The 17,883-nt window shown below is 35.6% G+C and overlaps 1 protein-coding gene and 1 pseudogene across 10 annotated transcripts; one reads left to right on the forward strand and one right to left on the reverse strand.

Moving 5' to 3' along the window:
* The first annotated feature begins 3,412 nt into the window (after nucleotides 1-3,412).
* On the forward strand, nucleotides 3,413-4,076 carry LOC140183342 (probable CCR4-associated factor 1 homolog 11; annotated as a pseudogene).
* A 2,173-nt stretch (nucleotides 4,077-6,249) lies between these two features.
* On the reverse strand, nucleotides 6,250-16,843 carry LOC112789947 (uncharacterized). 10 transcript variants are annotated; one of them, XM_025832127.3, is made up of 20 exons: nucleotides 16,129-16,843; nucleotides 15,943-16,031; nucleotides 15,540-15,652; nucleotides 15,383-15,437; nucleotides 14,884-14,972; nucleotides 14,516-14,582; nucleotides 14,367-14,429; nucleotides 14,038-14,208; nucleotides 13,848-13,941; nucleotides 13,678-13,757; nucleotides 13,482-13,557; nucleotides 13,322-13,365; nucleotides 12,277-12,344; nucleotides 11,245-11,330; nucleotides 10,775-10,932; nucleotides 9,343-10,675; nucleotides 8,934-9,217; nucleotides 7,771-7,977; nucleotides 7,533-7,689; nucleotides 6,250-6,723 (listed from the first exon to the last, which is right to left on the reverse strand). In XM_025832127.3, the coding sequence occupies exons 1-20, from the start codon at nucleotides 16,238-16,240 to the stop codon at nucleotides 6,425-6,427; spliced, it is 3,645 nt and encodes a 1,214-aa protein (XP_025687912.1). In that variant the 5' UTR covers nucleotides 16,241-16,843; the 3' UTR covers nucleotides 6,250-6,424. The 10 variants fall into 10 exon arrangements, with proteins under 10 accessions (XP_025687912.1, XP_025687917.1, XP_025687914.1 ...); XM_025832132.2 differs by having other exon boundaries at nucleotides 14,386-14,429; nucleotides 16,129-16,607; XM_025832129.3 differs by having other exon boundaries at nucleotides 14,038-14,138; nucleotides 14,396-14,429; nucleotides 16,129-16,602.
* Between the last annotated feature and the right edge of the window lie 1,040 nt (nucleotides 16,844-17,883).

A 17,883-nucleotide genomic window follows, 5' to 3' on the forward strand; every position in this document is an offset into this window, starting at 1 on the left:
TTCACAGAAAGAATCTAATGGAACAAGACGATGAACCATTTTCAATTACATATGCAATAAATTATGCTTTAACAAATAGCCATCATAGTATAATATTTAAAAACAGAGAAAGAATTTATGTCGATGAATTATTTCAGAAAATTGTAAAAACAGAAATACCAAAATATAAAGCTATTAAAAACCCAGTTCTTTTACTAAAAGAACCATCAGGAAAGTTAGTTTCATCGAATTTTCAAATAAGAGAACCCAAAATTAATAGCCCTTTAAGTTTATCTAAGTTAAAGATTAAAGAAGAAAATTCTGAAATAAAAGAATTAACAAAAAAGGTCGAAAAATTAAATGAAACCCTAAACACTAAGTTATGACAATAAATAAAGAGAAAATATATGTAACCTATCAAGACAAGAAACAAGAGCTCTTTGAAAGAGAAAATCGGTTGAATTATTTACAGTTTTCTGAAATAAATCAAAGAGCATTTGAAACTCTAAAAATAATCTATGACAAATTGAAAGGAGAAGTTGACGAGTTAGAAAAATTAATAGAATCTCTAGAAAATAGTGATGAATCGATGATAGAATTTGCAGAAATTCTAAGATAACTAATGAAGTATACAAAGATTGAAAGACCAGAAAATAAAATAAAAAGAAAAAGGGCGAAAAAATTAAAAAGTAAAATAAAGGAGTATAAAAGAGAATTAAATAATCTTCAATTTGAAATTAATGACCTTATAATAAAAAGGATAGAAATAAGAACAAATATAAACAAGTTGGAGCTAAACTTAAAAAATTTATAAATGCCTGGGACACCATATTATGATTTAAAAGAATTAAAGCTGTTAAAAGAAAAAATGGAAAATGAAATTGAAAAATTAAACAGATATTTAGAAACAGGAGAAAGTGTAGAAATAAAAGAAGTTATTGAGGATTTGAGAAATTATATTAAAGAAAAAGACAAACAGATAAAAGATTTTATATACAATAATCCATGCAAAAAAGAATATTATAAACTAAAACAAGATTGAAAAGTTATGGTCAAAACTTTTTATAAAGCACCTGTACCAATAGAAATTTTGAAAAAGAAATTAAAAGAAAAATCCAAATTAAAAAATTGGTATCAGAGCCAAGTTAACGATTAAGGGTGACACTTTCTCTTTAAGCAACACTTTTAATGATACGCTTTCAGTTACCAAATGTCTACAACTAATTGGTAAACTTCTTTGTAGTCACCATAGGTACAATAAGGTAATAGGTACCATAGAAGGCACCTATTTAATATTGTCATTGTTCAGATTAAACAATTAGACCTTGGTGCAGTGAAACATATATTATATTGGTTTTCATTTTTGGACTATTTTTATCTTAATTGACCGTAGTTAACTGGATTATTAGTTGGTCTTTTAGACTTTCCCTAAATGAATATGACGTGCATACACATAACAAAATTCTAGTTGACTCAAATATTTTCAGCGTTCATTAGTTGGTCTTCTAGACTTTTTCTCAAGTCATTTATATTCACTTCTTCTTTGTTATTTTTCTTTTTCGTTGTCATCGTCGCCAACACGACCTCCTCCTCCAATTCCTCTTTCTTTTTTTACTGGAATTTCTTCTACTCCTTTCTTTTCCTCTTTCTCCTCCATCATCAGTTATCTCGTTGTTGAAAAAAAATGAATAATTCAAGTTCAGATTGTCAATTGGATCAAAAAGAAATTGATTATTGTTTTGAATCCAATCAAGTGGCTGAGGTGTGACTCGATTCTAGTTAATGTTTTCGTTAGTAGTTTATGATTATGTAGGTGAATAATGTTTTTGTTTGTGAAAATTGTTGTTCATCGTTGATAGTTTGAATTGAATGTAATGTAAAAGTTCTGCATTAGAGAAAATATCTTTCTTTATTTGCAGCAAATTTGGGTATACCACGAAAATATTTTAGTGTATTGTTTAAGAATTTTTTGTGTATGTGTGCTGATAAGTTCTGTATAATTTAAAACATTTCTTTTTCCTCCTCCTCATCTTCTATTGCTTCTTTTTCATCATCATCATCATCATCATCATCTTTTTTTTCTTAATTATCTTTTTTTATCTTCTCAAGTTTCTTCTTGTTTTTACTCTCTTCAAAATAATAAAAATAAAAAAATCAAACAAAAAATAAGAAGAAACACATCATTCATTCAACTAGAAGAAAGAAAAAGAAGGAAAAAAAGAAGAAAAAATACAGCATTAGAGGAAACATTTTTCTGTATTTACAGTAAATTTGGGTGTAACACAAAGATATTTTGGGTGTATTGTTTAAAAATTTTCGGTGTATGTGTGCTGATAAGTTTTGCATAATTCAAAACTCTTCCTCTTTCTCCTCCTCATCTTCTGTTACTGCTTCTTTTTTTCATCATCATCACCATCTTCTTCTTTTTTCTTATTCATCTTTTCTTTTTTTATTTTACCTTCTCAAGTTTTTTCTTATTTTACTCTTTTAATAAGAATAAAAATTAAAAAATCAAACAAAGAAGAAGAAACACAAAATGCTGCAAAATTACTTGAAAGATGATGAATTTACATTCATTCAACTAAAAGAAAGAAAGAAATAAGGAAAAGTAGAAGAAGAAAAAAATGCAACATTGTAGGAAATATTTTTCTGTATTTAGAGCAAATTTAGGTGTAATACGAAGATATTTGAGTGTATTGTTTAAGAATTTTTGATTTATGTGTGCTGATAAGTTCTGCATAATTCAAAACTCTTCCTCTTCATCCTCCTCATCTTTCGCTGCTTCTTCTTTTTCTTCATATTCTTATTTCATATTCTCATAATTCTTTTTGGGAGGAAAAATTTAAATAAAGAAAAAAATACATAATGTTGCAAAAATTAACAGAAAGAGGAGGAGAGAAAAAAATGCAACAACAATAGTAATAAAAAAATAACGATGAAGATAAAACACGCGAAGAAAAAAGAGAAGAAACACAAAGAAGAATGAGAAGAAGAAAGAAAAAGAAGAGGAACGCGAGATACAAAGAAAAACAACGTGATTCACGTGCACGTTATGTAAATAGATTTTATTGGGTTAAGATTAACTTGTATAACTTGTATGCCAAAAAGACTTATATGTGCTACAATACTCTAAATTAAATCAGAACAAATCAAGTTTGTAATTAATAAATCTAAATTTTTAATGTTGTCGTTATTCACATTAAACAATTGAACCTTGGTGCGGTGTAATATATATTACATTGATTTTTATTTTTAGAACTATTTTTATCCTAATTGACTCTAGTTGACTGACCATTAATTAATCTTTTAGACTTTCTCTAAATAAATAGTTAATACAACGTCCCATAGCAAAATCCTAAATAACTAGTAGAAGGTAGCACCTAAAGAAACCATACCTAAAGAAACCATAACAAGTCAATGAGTTATAGTTCAAATGACAGTTTTTTCATACTCAACCTCACTCCCTGACCTAGGAACCAAGAACAAAACTCACTACATCTGTCAGTTCAATTTCAGAGACTTCAACCTCATGCGGGACATTCACGCAAAGGACTCTGTGGCACTCCTACGCAGCCGGGCATCTACTTTGCACGCAAAGCAGTGGCCAGAGTTTCTTCAGTGCATTTTGCGAAGTTGGCAGCAGCATCCGGGCTGCTGTTCAACAAAGCACTGACATGGGTCACATTCCATGGTGCTTATGATATCGGATATTTGGTAAAGATTCTAACATGGGGTGTTCTTCCAACGCACTTGGAGGGGTTCTTGGAGCTTGTGAAGGAGCTGTTGGGGGGAAATGCTTATGATGTGAAGCATGTGATGAGGTTCTGCAATGGCCTTTATGGTGGTTTGGAGAAGGTGGCTGACACACTTCAACTGGATCGAGTTGTTGGGAAGTGCCATCAGGCTGGATCGGACAGCTTGCTCACCTGCCACACCTTTTACAAGATTAGAGAAACTTATTTTTTGGCTAATGATGATGGGTTTAGGGGATATGTTAATGTATTTTTTGAGTTGGAAATCACAAAAGTTTAATACTCTTAAGTTGAAAGAAATTATCATACATTAGATCATTTATGTAACAACATTTTGTCTGTGAATTACAACGTAGTATCAATTGGTTATTTTTTTGATATGACAGTTATTTTATAACACATGACAGTTGTTTTATAACACTTGAATTGGTCGTTTCATTGTTCTGTCTTTGACTCTCTCACAGCAATCAAGTTTGTATTTGAGTTTAGACACAACTTTCAATAGACTTCCATTATTATTTTCCTTTGAAGATTTAGCAAACATATTAAGATCTTAGAGAAAATGACAAATAGGTCCCTGACCTTTTTCCCGCGGATATTTTCATTCCGAAGGAATGGAAAATACATTTATGTCCCTAACTCCTTCAAAATGTGAACAAATTTATCCCTCCGTTGAAGTCATTCCGTTGGACTCGACCGAAAACTTTGACGTGGCAAATGTGGTGCTGACCTGGCCATTACAGGAAGACACGTGGCCTGTAGCTTTTGAAAAGAAGACATATTAGTCCCCCACGCACTAAAACGATGTCGTTTCACCCCACCCCTCCAAACACACTTTAATTCCCTTATGCATTTTCAACCAATATTCCAAATTCAAGCCAAATCAGATCCAGATTTCAACCAATCAACAATATTTCACCAAATCCAGAAGCAGCAAATTCAACACTTCCAGTTCTGTAATTCCAAAATTTAGATTCGGTTTAGAAGTTATAGAATTAGGAAATGCAGCAACAACAATTCCAAAATCATCAGCAATGCATCCAAAACACACAAACAAAGAATCAACAGAATAACAAATCGCAACAACATCAGCAAAATTTCAAGAAAAAACGAGAGGCATGAGTCTATGCAAATTCAGATTCAACAAGCAATTCAGCGACATATTTACCAACAACAGGGCACAAATTCAATTTCACAGGCTCAGTTCACAATTCAACAAGTGCAGATTGTGCAACTTATGAAGAACATGTAAGAACTCCTCATAATTCTAGAAAAATTGCTACGCTCTCAAATAGAATCAGCAACTTACCAAAAATTGCATATGCAAAATTCCAAGAACACCTGGATCTACATTTGGCGCATTTGGAAGAAACGGCTCTGGCCGAGGAGGAAGTTGACCTCCAGGGTGGCGGAGCAGCAGCAGAGGGGTTGAATCTCCCACCGCCAAAGCCACCGTACTCGTTTACAAAGGTGGCCGTTGGCTGGGCGACAACAAGTGGCGCTGGCAAAGCTGCAGTTCTACATCGAGGAAGTGGCGCCGAAGTCGGCACCGTCGCAAAGGAGGAAGGAGAGGACACCGTGCATGATGGAGGCGGCTGGATCCAGAGCGGCGAGGACAGCGTCGCGAGTGGTTCCACGGGTGTGCTTCGCGGCGGCGTTGTCGCGACACGAGGAGCACCGAACAGTCATGTGGAGGCAGCGCTGAGTTCCGACGGCGATCCTTGCAGAGGTTGGTTCTGTCGCTTCTTCGATTGTGGCCAAGCCACCACTACTGACGGCAGCGGTCTTCCCTTGGGAGCGCGACGATGAGACTAGCACAGAGCAGTGAGACACGGTGGTTGTGGAGGATGTACATGGGGCAATCAACGGTGTCTTTGACGGTGGAAACCGGCATGCTCCATGGTCGGTGGGAGTCGTGGGAGACACAAGAAAAAAGGGGGTTTGTGGGTAATGCAAAAGGGGATTAAAAAAGGTGAAACGGTGTGGTTTTTGTGCGTGGGAATTAATATATCTTCTTTTCCAAAAACTATAGGTCATGTGTCATCCCGTAACAGCCAAATCAGCACTACATTTGCCACGTTAATGTTTTCTGTTGGATTCAAGGGAGTGACTTCAACGAAGAAGTAAATATGCCCACATTTTAGAAAAATCAGAAACATGATGTATTTTCCATTCTTTGAATACAAAAATGTTCGCAAAAAAGAAAAAGTCAGGACCTATTTATCTTTTTTTCAATAACTTATTATTGGGTCCATTATGGTGACTCTAACATTTCTGAATACAGCAAATCCTTTATGGTGACTTTAACATTTCTCTGTATTATTGTAGGGCATATATTCACACAATATAAATGAACACAGTAAACATACTATCCATTATCTAAAACAATTTTAACTTAATAAATATTAATTAAATATTTTCTAAATACAGTATTACACATGAAAAAATTAAAACGCCCAAAAGAAAATTTCATGAGATAACGGAAAGCTACCAAAAATTGTTATTTAGCAATACAGGCTCAACCAAACAAAATTTTTCTTACAATAATGAAGAGTCCAAATTTCTATTTTATACAACACTCAGCAATATGATCTTCTTTGCTATATACAAAATGAATTGTGACTTATGTAAAATATATCAATAAAGAAAAAGGACAATCATAAATTCTAATTACATACAAATATTAATGGGTCTTAAGTTTTATTCCGTAATTGCTTCAATAAACCCTCCATTGATTCAATCTTTTGACCGAGTTCTTTAGCAATGGTAAGTTGCTGCCCAGAGGACTCTGAAATACCAAAATCACTGATTAAGGCATTGATCTTTTCCTGTGAATCTGCAACTGCTTCCTCGAGCAAAGTTAATGTCGGTTCCATCGTCGATTTGTGCAAGCTTTTGCTTACCAGCTTCGGTGATGGACAAAATCCTCTATTGTGGACACTATCATCTCTGCTGTGCTTAGGAGAGAAAATCTTGTCAATGCCTTCACTTCCTGCATGCCATCAAGAAGTTACTAAAGAAAGATAATGGAAAACGTACGAGTTTGATAAAAAGACTGTAATATTAAAAGATAGCCCATGTTCTATAATGTGCTCAGAGTTACAGTTTACTAGGTCCACAATTAGTGAGCAGAGTAGCTAGCACAAATATAGTTCAAATTTCACCATGTGCATAAGTTAAAAAAAAAACAATATCTTTCTAGTAAATCAAATTTGATTGCCAGCCGAAGTTAGATCACTTTAACAACCACATAATCGAGATACCTTGGTTTTGACTTTTGAGACAATTTTCGGTTTTCCTAAAGAATAAAGAATTTTAAGCTAGTCTTCTTAAAACATTATTTTCTTTTATTAGAAAAACGAATATATCATATAATATCTTCATTTCTCTAGAATATCAAATATCTTAGTATTAGTTTTGGTATTATCTTTTATTGCAAGATCATTTCCTTATGTATGATTAGGGTTTTCCTTCTATTATATAGAATTACTGTTCCGTTGTAACACAACACAACATAATCATATTAGTGTATTTAATATTATTTCGTAGTCTTTATTCTCTTCCTCTCTCCTTCTCTGTTTGAAACCCTCAATGTCAACATCTTTGATCCATACACTAAGCCTCACTAAAATCCATTGTCAATCAAGAATACTACAGTCAACATCTTAAATGCATCTTTTTTCCTTCATAGCTTTCCTAAAGATGAAACATTTATGTAGCAACGAATGATCGCCACTATAACTTAATAAGGATTTATTATTAAATAAAAGCATATATAAGTGAGAAAATTTGGCACCATACCTAAGTTGCCTAGTTGATCCATTACAGAATGGCCAACCGAACCTTCGAGCTTAAGCACTCTTAGAATTCCAGCTGCTATCCGGCCCATGGAATCAACTTCAGATTTGCACAGAAAAGTAAGGTGTTGGGCCTCATCACTGGTTAAAATCACCTCTATCTGCATAGTAAAATCTTAATCACACAATGATAATAGAGAGAGAGACAATGAGGTTATGATTAAATATCGAATTCCCATTACCGGTTGCTTAACAGTGAACTTTAAATTTTCCACTTCCCAATTAGCCATTTCAACTTCAACATTATCCTCACTTGATACCAAATCCAGCTGAAGACAAATTCCCGTAGCAGTGCTGTTAACTTCTTTAGCACCATTTGCAATTGATTTTGACAAATGAATCTCTTTCGGTCTCTGCGGCTTCATGATCTGCAGCCCTTGGATTCCAACCTGTAAGAGGTACGACAGAACACACCTTAATAACAGGAAAGACAACGACAAATTGCACGGCGTTATCATCAATTAGTATCTGAGTTTCAGTTTATTTTTAAGACTTCCAGTGCAAGTAAACAATTGTTGACAACCGTTCCACTAAACCTTATCTCAGTCTGTAAGCTCGATTGCATGGACTACGCTAGTGTCTTCTTATGGACCATGTCTTATCGTAAAAATCTAAATTCATCTAAATGCTTTTTCATGTAGGTGTGCTTGGTCTCCCCCTATCTTTCACTATGAAGCTACCCTCAGCCTAATCTAATCTACTTACTAGAACTTCCACTAACCCAACTTTTTCTCAAGTCTAGCTGTGCCATAAATTTTCTCTCTTTAAACTTGAGTGGTAGATTTTTATCAAAAATAACACTCATAGCATCACTCAGCTTCTTCCATTTCACTTTAATTTCCCATGTTGTGCTTTATTGCAAACCTCTACACTGCTTTGTTCCAAGACAGAAGAGTTAGGAAATCAATAACTAGTGTCAAAATGTTATTGAATCTTATTGACATGGATTGATGATTAAAGTCATAGTTAAAATAATAATTCCAAATTGATTTTTGACAAGAGTATGTCAGACAGAATAAACAAAAATTGCAGCCACTGACTCGACATCCAAGCAGCCATAGATTGAATTTAGTATTCCGTTATATTATAATTTTAGTATACCAAGGGCACAAATTCAATTTAGAAATAAACTAGCCAAGTTTCTCAATGTTGTTTATGCAAGACTAATTAAATCATTAACCGCAACGTGGAAAATCTATCTGGATATGCTGTCGGATAAAATGAATTGAAAAAAAAAATACTATATCCTTCAAAGCATCAACAAAATCCTTAATTCCAAAGAGTGGTGCTGCGACTTATAGATAAATAGCACTAAATATTGAAGAAGAAATAATTGTGTCCTTACTGTAACCCGTTCCACAGGATACTGTTGTTTTCTACGTGCTGGCGCTTTTTCACCCGGAACATTCTTTGGGCTGCTTCTTGTAATTACTTGTAAACTTTGGAAAGTTGTGTGCCAACACCTCTCTTCTCTACTTACATTTTCTGGGCTAGATATGCACCACCTTTCAGCCATCTCTTGTGCCCCTTCAAGAGCAAATAACCAGTCTCTCAATTCTATGGTTATATCCACATTATCTGGCTTCTTCAATTTTGGAAAACTGGTTTCTTTCCCTTTGCTCAAACTTCCTGGCATAAAATTGACTAATAAGCAAACAATTTATAAAAACAAACACAGAACATGAACACAAAGAAGAAATCACAACATATAGCAAATATATTGGCTATGAAAAATCAGGTAACACTGTTCATACCGTCTTCTGAATTATCAACATCGGGAGGCGTTGTCTTGAAAATTGTTGCCAATGGTCCTGCCTGTAACTTCTCTAAGCCTTTACAAAGACCCTTCCCAGGACCACCATCAGGACCAAGTATTCCAAATTGATGTAGGAGGACTTCAGCATAGTTCATTCCCCCACCAAGACGAATACCAGATACAGAAGCTGAGCCGTTCAAACAATGAGACTCTGTATCTTGTTCCCCCAATGGGATAACATGCACCATGTTTACATCCAGAAAAGGGATTGAAGGAGCATTTCTGTTCAATAGATGGTTCTTCTTGTTATGTATCCAGAATACAGTTCTCAGTTGACAGTCTCCACTGCTTGAAGGAATATTTTCTCCAGAACTTAAGAATGAGCCATTCTCTCCTGCTATGTGCTTCTCAGCATCCACGCAATCTATCTGAACACTCTCCCAGCGTGAGGTGGACGAAATAACAATAACACCACCAAAGGTTCTATGAGTGGCACTAATTAACAAATCATTTCCAACAAACTGCACTAGAGGCATTCCCTCGACATTCAATGGTGAAGACTCAAGAAATCGAAGTTGAAGGTCTTTAACTGCTAAACTTACAGCACTGTCACTAGGAGTTATGTCCATTAACTTTTCGCTAGAAGATTTGTTCTTAATGCCCTCCAATTGTTTCCTTTTTCCAGCCACTGCTATTTTCTCACTAACTCTCCCAAAATACACGTAAAGATCCAAGATAAAAAATAATTGTTCAACAGAACTATTGGACAGAAACTGTTCACAAGCAACACCAACTCTCACAATACCTCCTGGAGGAGGAACCTTTAACAATGGACTGCCATCAGCAGTTGTCATTGCTACTTCAATCCAAGCACCTTTGAGAACAACACATCTCCATAGTCCTGTGGTCCATCCAAGAGAATTTTGACGTGCAGGTGGGCCAGTACATGCTTCCAGAGATAAAGTAATCTGGGCTGCTCTGGCACTCCACTTTCTCTGGCTAGCATCAATTGGTTGACCTTCCCAAAGACAGAAACAAGCAGGATCCTTATCCAGTTTCAGCATTCTTAGTTTCATTGATGGTGAATCTATATATGAAAAGTCTTCAATATGAAGCCTTGCACCAGCAAAGGAGGTTTGGACTACATTATCTGTGTTGCTTTTAGAAATATCCAACTGGGCCTTGTCCAAAGGAACCATAATATCCAGTCCACTGAGAGTGAAGAAAAGAGAGTTTACTGAGGAATCTGGTAAAATATCACCAGAATTGACAACAATTCTATCAGCTAAGAAAGAGGATATCCTAAGGCAAGCTTCTTCCTGAAGATGAATCTGGAAAATAAAGAAAGATCAATAAAGAACATAATCTATGACCGTAGCAAATATATAGGCACAGCAGGCAAGTTACTTGTTGAAATAAATTACACATACCATAAGAGGCTGACAGTCAATAACTGTTTGAGAAGCAAAAACTGGTGGAAGTGGTGAAGGCACAATCTGAAGGGAATGAAGGCAGATTAGAGGAGTTCCCTCAATCAATTGCCACTGCTGTTCTCCAAGTGGATATATTGGAGGGCAAAAGCTTCTAGCTGCAGGAGGGAGAAAATGGGATTGAATAAATTTAATCAAGCAAGGAATGGCTGAGTTCAGGCATCATTTGTGACAGGCACAATGGTGTCACTTGAACCTTGTAGTAATCCTCATTTAGTAGGACAATGCTTTGTTGTTGTTGTTGTTGTTGTTGTTGTTGTTGTTATCACTAATGTGAAGCTATGTAATATTAAATAAATGTAATGCTATCATTGTCTAACTTTTTCATTAAATTCACAACACATTACTGGACAACACCGAAACAAAATTATCCTTATCAGCATTGCAAAATTAAGTTAATAAAGCATTACCGAATTCTGGCACATGAAAAGACTCTCTTTTAACAGAATGCATAGATGGCTGCACTAACGTACATGGCGGGTGTGAAAACTTATCACTGCATTTCAAGAAACATATACAATTTAGTAACAGTGAAAACTATTTCAACAGTCAGCATGGAAAAATGAAACCCTCATTATGACTATAGCAGACTAAAACAACCAAGTAGGGCACATTGCTAATAGTTTGCTTTCTTGTTTCCCATTCTGAATGAAATTATTTGCTCAAGAGCCAACCAAATATATCTAACAACAAAAGTTATAGGTGTCACACAGGCCACCACCCATTCCCAATATTTTTCACATTCACTAATATGTTTTTCCTTTTCTTTTTCATTTCTTTCCTTGTTAAAGGAAGAAATATTAATGTTAGGGGAGAAGGATAATGCAAACAAGGTGGAGGACAAGAGATCCTCAATACAAAGATTAGCATGACAATATTCATTAGAACAATAAAAACTTTCCAACCTCTCCAAGATGCACCAAGTAGAAGCAAGACACCAACCCTGTCCCAGATGGCTTAAAGATATTTTTAATATCTATAAGTCATTGTGGTCTTTGTCCCTCAACCTTTTCTTTCTTTGGGTCTGAGTTTTGTTCCAGCATTATGTTTTTGGTCTCTATTATTAGGCCAGCACTATTACGTGGTGATATTATAAAATCCAAAAGAAGGTTTACAAGGACCGAAAAAAAAAAAATTCCAATATATGTAAGGACTAATATTGGAGAGTTTAGACTTACAATGATCAAAGTTTAGAACAGCAGGACTAAGAACCAAATATTGGAAAAACATGGTAACAAACACCAAGAAATTTTTTTTGAGGGATTAAAACCAAAACATCCTATATTAATTTAAACCCTTTTAGTTTAGTTTGTATATAGTTTCCACTCAACTTAAAGTCCTATTAACACTGATAAATAATGTGAAAGACCCATGAGCAAAACAAGATTAGTTAATTACTTAATCCTTTCAATAGTTATTCGGGCAGAGCATATAACACAAACCTTAAAAATAGACCTGCAATGGTAATCCTGGTCAAACTACTGTCATTTTCTCCCTCCGAAAGACTTGCCTGCAAGGAAAATATATAAACAATTAATTATTCCCCAAGGGATGCCAGAAAAACTATGGCACATCAAACGACCAATAGATATGGCAACTTGCCAATGCAGAGAGAATTATATAAACATTTTTTCATTAATGTATTTCTAATCAGCAAATGCTGAATAAGATCATCCAAGATAAACATGTAGAGGGAGTTTCTCATCTCTGGGATTTGAATACTAAGATAATAACTAAAGATTTTTAACCTCGTCAAGCCAAATTCAAATACATTTCCAAATTTACTGAGTAATACTTCCAGTATAAATTGCATGAACATGCAAGACAACTATGCCCTAAGGTATTAACCATGGTTACCTCCTATCTTGTTGTCAAAGGCCTCATGAACATCACTATACCTCTTGTAAAGAAGACATTCTTCTAGAGTCAGCTTGCTTTTCAAATATGAAGGCAACGGTTTATGTTTATGTACCTCTAGATCAACAAAAGTATTGTAATCATAACACAAAATGATTCAACGGTGGATACACCCTTACATTCTCCTTTTAGAGGAACTTTTTCTAGTTGATTATATTGTACCTACTAGATATAAGAGTAATGTAGCATCGATTATGAAGAATAATGTCAGAATATCTCAGAATAAATTCAATATATCCTGCATATTTAATGTACCTTAAAATGATCTTCAGAATATAATATGGAATGTCATTAAGGAAGGATTTTGTTATTTGTCATTTGCCAATTGTACTATGTTTATTACTTTAATTAGGGTTAGGAATTTTATTTTGCATGCAGATTATAGCTTGCACTCATATTTTCGGTTTATTTTTCTTTAACTTTTAAACACTTACATCATTCCATGCATGTTATAAATCCATCTTTCCCTATACATATTCTATGGCATCAACAGGTGACGCAAACAGTACCAGGAAGGGAAAATTGATTCATAAATAAAGACACAAAAACGAATATAATCAAGGAAATTACCCGAGACAGAAAAAGGGACTGCATTAATAGTTCAAGCTGGAACTCTGCAAATTAATGGCAATTGTATGATCATTTTGTATGCATAAACTATTAGCTCTAGGATATTTCATCCTGAGTAAAGGAGATTAAAATCAAATAATGTAAAAGGTTGCAGATATACCAGAATCTTTGATGCAAATAAATATATGGTCCACAACAACCGAGACAAGAGAGCGCCCAGCAGCTTCAGTAGATCGCTGTTATGATTCAAATTCAAAGACGACTCAAAAAGCTAGAATAATAGAAGAGCTTTGTCCAAAAACAAGCTTCTGAAAACTGATTTTCTCAAAGGTGGGAAAAGTTAAGGCAATTGAAACCTTCTGGGCCTTCAAATTTACATCTCCCCTGTTTAGACAGACAGATAATCCTGTCATAAAGCGGAGAAGTGCACGAAGTCCTGCGCACATAATATATTAACTTCATACATCATCTGTGCCACTTGTATCGATTCAATGTGGACACATGTAAAAAGTGTCCGTTTAATTACCTGGCTCACTTAATGCAGGGCAAAGAGCTTCTGTGATGTGCAACTGAACCTCAAGCCCAAGTGGACTGTTGGAGACTGTTCTCTGAATTGTGATCTGGGAAATAGCAAGCACAGTCACATTTCATGAGTCAGGAATCTTAAACTTTTAGAAGAAAGTAGATTATAATAAAGTTAATTAGAGGAACTATACATATGCTTCTCCCGATATTCCTTCTAAAAAACGCTCCCCTCCAAAGAATACTCGTTTTGCACCATCATCATCTCTCATGTTTGCTCGCTCTTGAGAGCGGCCTAAAGTATCATCCGTGAACATGTCAGGATGAGGCAAAAGATCAATAGACAAAGATTCCCACTCCAGTTTCTGAAGAGAGGGAGGGGGGCGGATAAGAATTATTATACATAGTGAGAAATACCAATGAATGGATAGAGATGATATAGAATATCAATATTTAGAAGGTAATGTATCCCAATATCAGTCATACACACATAAGATATAAAATGAAAGGCGTAATGCAGTACTTTGAATACATATATATACTTCGTATTACTTGAGAACTCCCTTGCCTCCTTAAGATTTACAACCTGATAATGCAAACGGAAAAAATCTTCAATAATATTTATACCGAGGGTCCCAAATTAATTGTAAGCACGAGCCGAAACATAATTACCTCCCAGCTTTCATTTGTGGTATACAGCAACAAATTGCGTATGGTGACAGATGCCATAGGAGGTGCCCTACAGCCAGAGATATAGGGATACTTATGGATAAGTTTCGGATGAATTTATAACATAGTTTTTCGGTCAAAGAGGACGAACAGTCCATCAGGTTTATCTGTAAAGCTACCCCATAAAAACATGCACTATCATTAAACTCTATTGCAATGAATGCAGACCAAATACTGCACTAATGACCAAACCCAGCAAAGAAGATATAAATATTGATTTCAATTCAATTTATCGATACATGACAATGACTGCAGAGTATAAATAAACTAAAGTAGATAACCAATTCAGAATACTGGTAAGAAGAACTTACCATGCTGCTCCCCCTTGGGGACGGGCACCCCCATGAGTTTCAAGTAATAAATTAACTGTTTGAATTTGTATAGTCATTCCATCTGAAATCTGATGGAAGTCCACAGTCAGTGGCAATGAGGAACATTCAAATTGAACATGCACATCAGACAAATTATTTCTATTTGCAACAAACTATTAATCCATATCCTAAACTAGTATCTCTTCATAGATCTTTATTTTTATGCTGCATAAGGATCTCTCAACAATCAATAGCAACAACGTTAAAGTTGAAAGGATGGAGAAAGATAGAAAAATGTGGAGTCCAGCTAAGGCATGAAGTGAATCAATTCAAATCTCCCAACTCTGTTAATAGTTTTCTGTCTTCATTTCCATTTTCAATTGTGTACATCCATTGTAAAGTTTAACAACTACAAGCATCAGATAACTAGTAAAATACACATGGTAGATGTTACTCACCCACACAAAACAACATAATCTTAGTAGTGATAGTGTCAAACCTTATCAGCAAAACCATAACCACTACCCTTTGAAGAGGCACTTGATGGCGTGATGCTGCATACAATAGTATAAAAAACTTACTAGCTAAAGAGAAAAAAGCATCACTGTACAACAAGATTTCTCAGACACTTTCAGCAAGATAAGAATTTTCACTACCTAGCATGATTCTCAGGCGGCCTTTCATAATCAGAATTCTCCTTTAGAACCAAATCCAGCCTATCAATTTGCACAAAAATTGGCTCTATCTGCACACTGCTCACTGACGGTAGCTAGAAAACTCGCACAATGAATTTAATCAAAACCATAAACTATATTACAACTACTTCTAATGAAGAAGCAAAATGTCAAAAAAGCTATATAAAATAAGCATAGAGGGTTAAATAAGACATTGATATAAAAATTAGAAAGAGCTAATGATTGCTGAACTAAACAATCATAAAACATTGAGTTCCAAAATCTTCATTTTTCCAGTTTCCACCTATTTTACTAGTAACTCTCACGAACCAAAACAGCATAGCCTAAAAAAGAAAAAAAATAGTGAGAGAGTGATAACACAAACCATAATCTCCAATTTGCCAACTTTGGCGGTGGTTACATTGAGTGCAGGTGGCAATCCAACGCTAGCATGCAATGCATCACCATTTATATCTGAACCATAATCATCATCATCCTCATCATCATCATCATGGTTACTATTATTGTAATTAACACAAATTATACAAAATAAATTACAAAGTGGAAATACCTAAATTGGAGAGCTGAACAGTGCGACCCTGCAACTTGAACTGCTCTCTGGAGAAGGATTTGAGCCAATACTTGAGAGTGTACTCCAGAGCTCTCGCTAGGATCGACTCCATGCCTAGCTCCTCCCTTTGGATCCAGCTTCGGAATCACCCCCGAACAAGAAGAAAAAATCTCGTGGAACGGTGGAAGAACCGAACCGTTATGTATATTAGATTAGATTTGCATTGGATTTTGGATTTAGATTAAATCATGCAAATGGAGATTCATGTATTGAAATTATTATTATAATTATGGGAAAAGAAAAAAAAACGGGGTGAAAATATACTGGCTAACCGGGTTTTGATGTACATATTCGGGTCGGTGCTTTTTTTTATCTGTTTTTTTTTTTTATTTAGTATTTTTAATTTTTTTAATTTTAAGGTACAAAACTTGGAATTGTGAAAGATGGAATCGTGAAAAGGAAAAAGAGGAGGGTGGTGTGAACTGTGAGTCTGTGAAGCAAGCAAGATGTTACGGCAAAAACCACGTGCCGGAGAGTGTGCTGTCGGCGGCAGAGATGGAGGCACGTGCGAACTGGGAGGTTGGGTTTAGTGGGAAACAAGAGGAGTCAGGTTTGTAGCTTTGGATCAGGAGCCGAGAGAACTGGGGTTTATGGTGGGATTGTTGGGTTTTTCTTTCCAACTAAATTCTTATAACCAAACCGAAACCACGCCAACAAACCAGTATGAATGGTTTGGTGATTTTACATTAATTTCAGTACTTTCAGAATTATCTAGGTTATAAGAGAAAATAATTTCTTTATTTGGTAATTTTACATTGACATTACAGATTCTATTAACTTTTAAAATGGAACAACTTTAAAATAATTTTTTTGTCTATAATAATTTTTTGGCTGTTACACCGTATCTTTAGTAATCAGAATAATCATTTGTAAGACTGCGGCTCAATAATTTGGATATGGGAAAGCTGGTGGTGATTTGGCTAGAAATGAGAGAACATGTGTATTATTATTTTGTGGACATCTGTAATGCAAAGTCAACACGTGGGGGGCGTGTTGCCTGCTACACGTCGGGGGCGTGAAGAAACGTGACAGAACATCGTTGGTTGGAGCTGGAATCACGTCGGAGGCGTGTTGACTCAGCACAGGGAGGGCATGCTGACGTGGCGCGATGTCATTGGTCGGAGCTGGAATCACGCCGGGGGCGTATTGACTCAGCACGGGAGGCGTATTGACGTGGAACTAGCACGTGGTGGGCGTGCTGACTCAGCACGGGGGACGTGATGACATGTGGCAACACTTGATTGGCAGCGGTAGGCAACACGTGCAGAGCGTGGTGAATGCTCTATCTATATATAGGCAGAGCTGGACTTTATTTTCATTCTGAGTAAGAGTGTGTGAGTGTTCTTTGAGTGTTTTGTGAGTGTTGGTAGTGCAATGGAGGGTATCGTAAACTTGGTGGTGTATCGCAACGGTAAAATAATACGCAATACTCATGAGGGAGTGAGGTTTGTCTGTCAGAATCCATTTTCGTTTGTGGTTCCGTGCACCATGACGTTAATGGAGCTTTAGAACGGTCTCTGTCAAAGTATGGAGAACGATACGTTAATGAGAGTGAGCAGAATTTTGTACCGGAATCCATGTATAGTTTTTGGTGGTCTAATACAATTTGATACCATGCCAATCACTGACGAAGGGAGTATGCAGAATATGTTTCAAATTTATCGGCAGACTCAGATGCGACAGCCACAGATTGAG

Source organism: Arachis hypogaea, chromosome 3, assembly GCF_003086295.3.
Source record: "Arachis hypogaea cultivar Tifrunner chromosome 3, arahy.Tifrunner.gnm2.J5K5, whole genome shotgun sequence".
Classification (NCBI taxonomy): Eukaryota; Viridiplantae; Streptophyta; class Magnoliopsida; order Fabales; family Fabaceae; genus Arachis; species Arachis hypogaea.